The 7,500-nt window shown below is 49.6% G+C and overlaps 1 protein-coding gene across 1 annotated transcript in view; it reads left to right on the plus strand.

The window, feature by feature from the left end:
- The window catches only part of slc43a2a (solute carrier family 43 member 2a), a 60,681-nt gene that overhangs the window by 50,405 nt on the left and 2,776 nt on the right, over positions 1-7,500 (plus strand). The window contains exons 9-11 of the mRNA XM_084318230.1: positions 2,305-2,448; positions 4,350-4,473; positions 6,874-7,006. Of these exons, the coding sequence (XP_084174356.1) occupies positions 2,305-2,448; positions 4,350-4,473; positions 6,874-7,006 (401 nt within the window). The remainder of the gene's footprint in view (positions 1-2,304; positions 2,449-4,349; positions 4,474-6,873; positions 7,007-7,500) is intronic.

Below are 7,500 nucleotides of genomic sequence, written 5' to 3' on the forward strand. Positions count from 1 at the left end.
CCTCTGCTCCTCCACAGCTCCTCCACAGCTCCCCTGCTCCTCCACTGCCCCCCTGCTCCTCCACTGCCCCCTGCTCTCCACTGCCCCCCTGCTCCTCCACAGCTCCCCTGCTCCTCCACAGCTCCTCTGCTCCTCCACAGCTCCTCCACAGCTCCCCTGCTCCTCCACTGCCCCCCTGCTCCTCCACTGCCCCCCTGCTCCTCCACTGCCCCCCTGCTCCTGCCACAGCTCCCCTGCTCCTCCACAGCTCCCCTGCCCCCCTGCCCCCCTGCTCCTCCACAGCTCCCCTGTCCCCCTGCTCCTCCACAGCTCCCCTGTCCCCCTGCTCCTCCACTGCCCCCCTGCTCCTCCACAGCTCCCCTGCTCCTCCACAGCTCCCCTGCTCCTCCACAGCTCCCCTGCTCCTCCCAGCTCCCCTGCTCCTCCACAGCTCCCCTGCTCCTCCACAGCTCCTCCACAGCTCCCCTGCTCCTCTACAGCTCCCCTGGCTTTCCTCTGGAGGGTCACAGACTCCTGGCTGGGGGCCTGTTTGCTCGCATTGGGGGCTCTTTGGTACCAAACGGACCGTGGAATCAGTTCCGACTGTATCCTAGAAAGGCTGTCCAGCGGGTGTGTGGCCAGGGGGAGGCTGGCAGGGAGTACTGGGGAAGGCAAAATGTGTATGTGTGTGTGTGTGTGTGTGTGTGTGTGTGTGTGTGTGTGTGTGTGTGTGTGTGTGTGTGTGTGTGTGTGTGTTGTGTGTGTGTGTGTGTGTGTGTGTGTGTGTGTGTGTGTGTGTGTGTGTGTGTGTGTGTGTGTGTGTGTGTGTGTGTGTGTGTGTGTGTGTGTGTGTGTGTGTGTGTGTGTGTGTGTGTGTGTGTGTGTGTGTGTGTGTGTGTGTGTGTGTGTGTGTTGTGTGTGTGTGTGTGTGTGTGTGTGTGTGTGTGTGTGTGTGTGTGTGTGGTGTGGTGTGTGTGTGTGTGTGTGTGTGTGTGTGTGTGTGTGTGTGTGTGTGTGTGTGTGTGTGTGTGTGTGTGTGTGTGTGTGTGTGTGTGTGTGTGTGTGTGTGTGTGTGTGTGTGTGTGTGTGTGTGTGTGTGTTTCAGAATGCAGTCGGGATGCCCATGGTTAGTTTAGCAACAGCTGGACACGTTCTATCCATCAGGAGGTCTCAAGAGGCCAGAGAAGAGAGAGAGAGAGAGGAGAGAGAGAGAGAGAGAGAGAGAGAGAGAGAGAGAGGAGAGAGAGAGAGAGAGAGAGAGAGAGAGAGAGAGGAGAAGAGAGACGAGAGAGATGAGGAGAGAGACAGAGAGACGAGAGAGACGAGATAGAGAGAGAGACGAGAGAGAGAGACGAGAAGAGAGAGAGAGAGAGACGAGAGATGACGAGAGAGACAGAGAGAGAGAGAAGACAGACAGACAGACAGACAGACAGACAGACAGACAGACAGACAGGACAGACAGACAGACAGACAGACAGACAGACAGACAGAAGACAGACATCAGACAGACAGACAGACAGACAGAAGACAGACAGACAGACAGACAGACAGACAGACAGACAGACAGACAGACAGACACGACCCCTTTGCACCCTCATTCCTCTCTAATTTGCCCAGTCACCATCAGGTGGCTGTGGAGGTTATGATTCAGGATGCTGTGAAAGTTTGTTAGGCATCTTTCCCCTTCCTCCTGAGGGGGGAGGGCTCCATCTCCTGAGGTCTTTGGGGCCACGTGAAGAAGGTAGTGATGGTCACGGTGAACTAGTTCAGTCTATAAACTATACTGAGAGCCAGTGTTCTATATTCGAGACTAGCAGTCTTAATGGGGACTCTTGGTGGACCAGTGACATATGGACAGAGAGGGAAATAAACTATTTAAATGGGATTCTCCCTTGAAGCAAGCCAATGTGAGATACCTGTAGCACTGGGTAATAAAGCCGTATGGACTAACCATTAAAGGGTTTGTCCAGCGCCGAACCACATGGTCAGTCGTGTCCATCTGCCATTTATACCCACTGATGAAATGAATGATTAACCTGTTCCTAGAACTGAGCTTTCTTGCAGTCCCCAGTGGCCCCTGGCTTGAGGTGTGTTACCTTCCCACCTAATAAGGGCCAGGGGGACATTTAGACACCATCCTTGTCCCAGGGGACACAGACTGGGATGGTTTTCCATCACAACATGATGAAAGACGGACAAAGAAAGAGTAAATACTCTACTACTGTACTCTGAATGTCTAATCTAATGATTTTTTGTAATCTCTCTCCCTCTCTTCTTCCTTCTCTCCCTCCCTCCCTCCCTCCCTCCTTCTCTCCCTCCCTCCAGCCCAGTCGTTCATGAAGAGTGTCTTCAGTCCTATCTTCATGCTGAGTCTTATCACCATGTGTGTGACCCAGCTACGCCTCATCTTCTATATGGGGGCCATGAATACCATCCTGGAGTCACTGACTGAGGGAGATCTCACCACAGGTGTGTGTGTGTGTGTGTGTGTGTGTGTGTGTGTGTGTGTGTGTGTGTGTGTGTGTGTGTGTGTGTGTGTGTGTGTGTGTGTGTGTGTGTGTGTGTGTGTGTGTGTGTGTGTGTGTGTGTGTGTGTGTGTGTGTGTGTGTGTGTGTGTGTGTGTGTGTGTGTGTGTGTGTGTGTGTGTGTGTGTGTGTGTGTGTGTGTGTGTGTGTGTGTGTGTGTGTGTGTGTGTGTGTGTGTGTGTGTGTGTGTGTGTGTGTGTGTGTGTGTGTGTGTGTGTGTGTGCGTGTGTGTGTATAGTGTTTACCATTCCACGAGTTGGATCAATTCATAGTTTTTACAGAAATTGCCCTTTACTTGTGGATGATGGAACATTCTTTTTCTTTCAAGGCAAAACCTTTCCAGTATTTGTATAATAAAAAATAAAAGATCCACTCCCTGAGGTGATTGGATTGAAGTGAATTGATCCAAACCCTGTTTGCACCAATAAGCAGTGTGTTCGTTACGAGTGAGTGAGTGAGTGAGTGAGTGAGTGAGTGAGTGAGTGAGTGAGTGAGTGAGTGAGTGAGTGAGTGAGTGAGTGAGTGAGTGAGTGAGTGAGTGAGTGAGTGAGTGAGTGAGTGAGTGAGTGAGTGATTACAGAAACCCTGGAGAAAATGGCTTTCTGCAACATCTGTCATTCTACAAGTTGTAATGCCTGTTCCGTTAGTGCAAACAAGAATACATTTGAATAGGGGCGGTCAGGTGGCATAGCGGAGATTGCGTTCGTCACCAACCCCGGAGACGCTGGATTCGCCTGTTCGAATTCAGCTCACAGCTCCGGGGTTGTCACCAGCTTGGCTGGCCGTTTACACTAATACAATTGGCAGTATTAGAGGGTGGGAGAAGCTGGCGGGGTGGGTCCGGGTCGTTGTAAACAGCGACTTCTACAGTTCGGTCGGGGCGCCTGCTAAGCACGGATAGGATCTAAGGGCGGTAGTGTGATCCTTCCACATGTTACACGCTCTCAGTGAGAGTCCGCGCTGCCAGGTGAAAAGAAGCGGTTGATTGGCTAGACGTGTGTCGGATAGCCTCCACTCTCCCAGACCGACTGTGGGGGGTAAGTGCGCAGCGACCAGGAAGGGGATTGGGAATTGGCATAACGACTAACATTGGGATGGGAGAAAATCGGAAGAAAAAGGAGGGGGAAAAAGTTCAATAAAAAAAAATAATAATACTGGTTCAGTGAGGATGTCGCCCAAAACTGGAATCCTTCCCAGTGCTGTACGAGTTACTTGTGTGTCTGTAAACACAAGGACACCTCCCTTCCTTGTGTTATTCACTGTCTCTTCTTCCTGATACTGTGTTCCTTCCTTCTAAAAACTACAACCAATTCCGTATCCTCTGTTGATTTCCTCTGAAGCTGCTTTATCTCTCGTCTAACTGCTCTCGGTCTGTCCCTTTCCCTTCCCATCCCGCTGGCCTCCTGCTGCAGTGGAGAAGATGGAAGTGGGTAAGAGACCTCAGGCCAAAAGAGCTGCTCTAACCCACCAACACCCAAACATCTCTCTTCCTTTCTTTCTTTTGGCTGTATGTTCTGTCTGTCTGTCTGTCTGTCTGCCTGTGTGTGTGTGTGTGTGTGTGTGTGTGTGTGTATGTATGTGTGTGTGTTTGTTTGTTTTGTTTGTTTGTGTGTCTCTCTGTCTGACACAGAAAATCAACCACAATGCCATACTGTGTCCCCATGTTAATCTCTATGACCCTTGTAAACAATACGCTTAATAAGGCCTTGGATAATATCTCTCTCTCTCTCAACGACTGACACGCTTAACCAGGGTATTTTCCGTCTCTCTCTCTCTCTCTCTCTCTCTCTCTCTCTCTCTCTCTCTCTCTCTCTCTCTCTCTCTCTCTCTCTCTCTCACTCTCAGTGAGTGTGTATACATCCATATTCGGCGCGCTCCAGCTGTTGTGTTTGATCACCTCTCCTGTCATTGGCTACATCATGGACTGGAAACTCAAAGACTGCGAGGATGACAGTGGCAAGGAGAAGAGGTGAGTGCACACACACGCACACACACACACACATACACATCATCAACCTTTATTTATTCTCGAAATTACAATTGAGGTCACCCTCATTTTCAATGTAGTCGAGACTGTACAGACATTTCAATGCACACATTTCTACAATATAACAATAAATATTAATAACTATCTATATAGTACTCTTCACACATGGACCACAATCCAGAGTGCACCACAGCAATTAGTATCAAATGAACATAGGCATATCAGCACACAAATTGACAAAATAAGAAATTACATACATTTCAAACATAAGAATAGGTATAAAAGACAATAAAAGTAGTGCAATGTTTAAGATTTAAGAATAGGCATAAAATAAGTACAATAGTACAATGTCGCTCGAAGGCATGTGAACCTCCCTGGAACAGTCAGTCCCCCAAACACCTCACACATCAATCCCTACCACATCCCCATCCAAGACACACCCCCCGATAAAGCACACCATGACCGAAGGAAAACACAAACAGCCCGCGCGCCACTCACACCGTCATGCACAGCGATGGGAATGCTCCATCTACCCTGGCCCCGGTGCCCCCGCCACCACGAGGAAAACCAGCGAATCCCACGCCCCCACCCCCAAACTCCACAGAGGAATGACAGGCCACGCGCCCCAGGACCCGCAACCACACCAAAGGAGACATGACTCCACACACTGAAGCAGACAGACACAACAGTGGCCAAACGAGAAGACATGCAGGGTCAGACGGTCCGAGACGACAGCGGGACCCCCGGGCCCCCCCAGAACACAGCAGAAGCCGCAGCGAGCCCCCACGCAAGGAACCCCAAAACCAGTCAGCGAACCGAGGGAGCCCAACGACGAAGACCAACCAAAATCCACCAAAGCACACGCAAGAGACCAATACCCAACTCCAGGGAAGGTCCGGGAAAGGTCCAGCCGAAGCCACAGGCGCCATAGGCTCCAAACAAACCCCCCCCAGACCTCCCCCAGAGTCGAACACCAGCCCCCTGCATACGCCCTGAAGGACCCCGGCCAGCCCCCATCGCTAAACTCCCCCAACCCACCGACACCCCAGGGATCCCCCTCACGAAGAACCCACCACAACCCCCACAGTACCCCAAAGTGTCCCAAAGGTCCCAGAGCCATCCCAGACCAACCACAACGCCACACGCCCCCCCATCCAACCACCACCATGTCCATCCTCCCGAACATCCAGAATCACCGCCCCCCTCGGCACGGCCACAGGCCATGGGGCACACGACCCCCCCCCCCCACCATAGAATCCGAAAGCAAAAACATAGAATCCACCGATCCCGCCGCACTGACAAGGCACCCAGGACCAGAGGCAACAAAGCAGCCCACAGAAACGACACCCCCACCACTACACACAAACAATCCAAGTACACTCAAACTACCCGCGTCCCCCTCCAGCCACGACACGCCCCACCGGAAACTGTGTCCCAAATGACGACAACAAAGACCAATGTGCGAAACACCTGAAAGACTATATACTGCCCTAAACTAATATAAGTAGGCTATAGACTGTTGCAGGCAGGCCTGCAAGTAAACCTCTAAACTTCCCCTGCGTTATAGGTAGTTTCATCTTCAGCGAGAGCTGAAGAGAGTTCCATGTAGTAGGGGCACTATAATGATTTTCCAAGTTGGGTCTGTAAGCCAATCATTTGAGCGTGTCATATAGGGTCTAGTGTTCTGAACTAATAGTGATGCGAGATAAGGAGGTAATTTCCCGTTAATGAACGTTAAGGATAAACATACACATATACACACACAGCTCTTGACCTCAAACTTTGAACAATTAAAGATAGAGTAAAGGTAATTTCCTCTGTTTTTTATTTGAAATGTGTCCCCAGTTTACACACTCATGTGGGCCTATATCATACCTGATGTACTGTATTGTGGGTCTATATCATACCTGATGTACTGTATTGTGGGTCTATATCATACCTGATGTACTGTATTGTGTCTATATCATACCTGATGTACTGTATTGTGGGTCTATATCATACCTGATGTACTGTATTGTGGGTCTATATCATACCTGATGTACTGTATTGTGGGTCTATATCATACCTGATGTACTGTATTGTGGGTCTATATCATACCTGATGTACTGTATTGTGTGTCTATATCATACCTGATGTACTGTATTGTGGGTCTATATCATACCTGATGTACTGTATTGTGTGTCTATATCATACCTGATGTACTGTATTGTGGGTCTATATCATACCTGATGTACTGTATTGTGTGTCTATATCATACCTGATGTACTGTATTGTGGGTCTATATCATACCTGATGTACTGTATTGTGTCTATATCATACCTGATGTACTGTATTGTGGGTCTATATCATACCTGATGTACTGTATCGTGTACCGTCTCTCAGAGACCCTGCTCAGCCCCGTCGCCCAGACAAACTGGTCCAGAAGATCACTAATGCCACCAGAGCTTTCATCTTCACCAACCTGCTCCTGGTCTGCTTCGGAGTCACCTGCATCGTTCCCAGCCTGCCTCTACAGGTACAATACACACTGATGGATGGATGGATGGATGGAGGGGATGAGAGAGGGAGGGAGGGAGCCAGAGATATTCTATTTGTCGACTGGTTGTCATACTGTTAAAGACATGTTAAAGACATGTGAATGCCAGGCATAATGTCAGAGCTCTCTTGAAGCTATTCAGGGAGGCACATTTTTCAGCATGTGTTTCAGTCCCCATGTATCCTCATATAGAAAGAAAGGTAGCACTGCAGAGAGGGGAAGACAGACTCACATGGCAATGCAGCTGATGATAGCCAGGTGTTGCAGTGACACCCGGTGGTCAATGTTGTAATTGCCAGTTATTTATCAACTGTCGCGGTTGGCACCTCCCCTGTGTGGCAGTATATTATTTATTAAACACTGAAATCCTTTTAAGATCAAGGCACACCCTACGCCCGCCTGGTATCAATCAGAATGAGATACAAAACAAGATTAAACTTTCAGCCCTTGTTCCATTTTCCACATTGAAAAAC

The sequence above is a fragment of the Notolepis coatsorum genome, assembly GCF_963971535.1.
Source record: "Notolepis coatsorum genome assembly, chromosome: 1".
NCBI lineage: Eukaryota > Metazoa > Chordata > Actinopteri > Aulopiformes > Paralepididae > Notolepis > Notolepis coatsorum.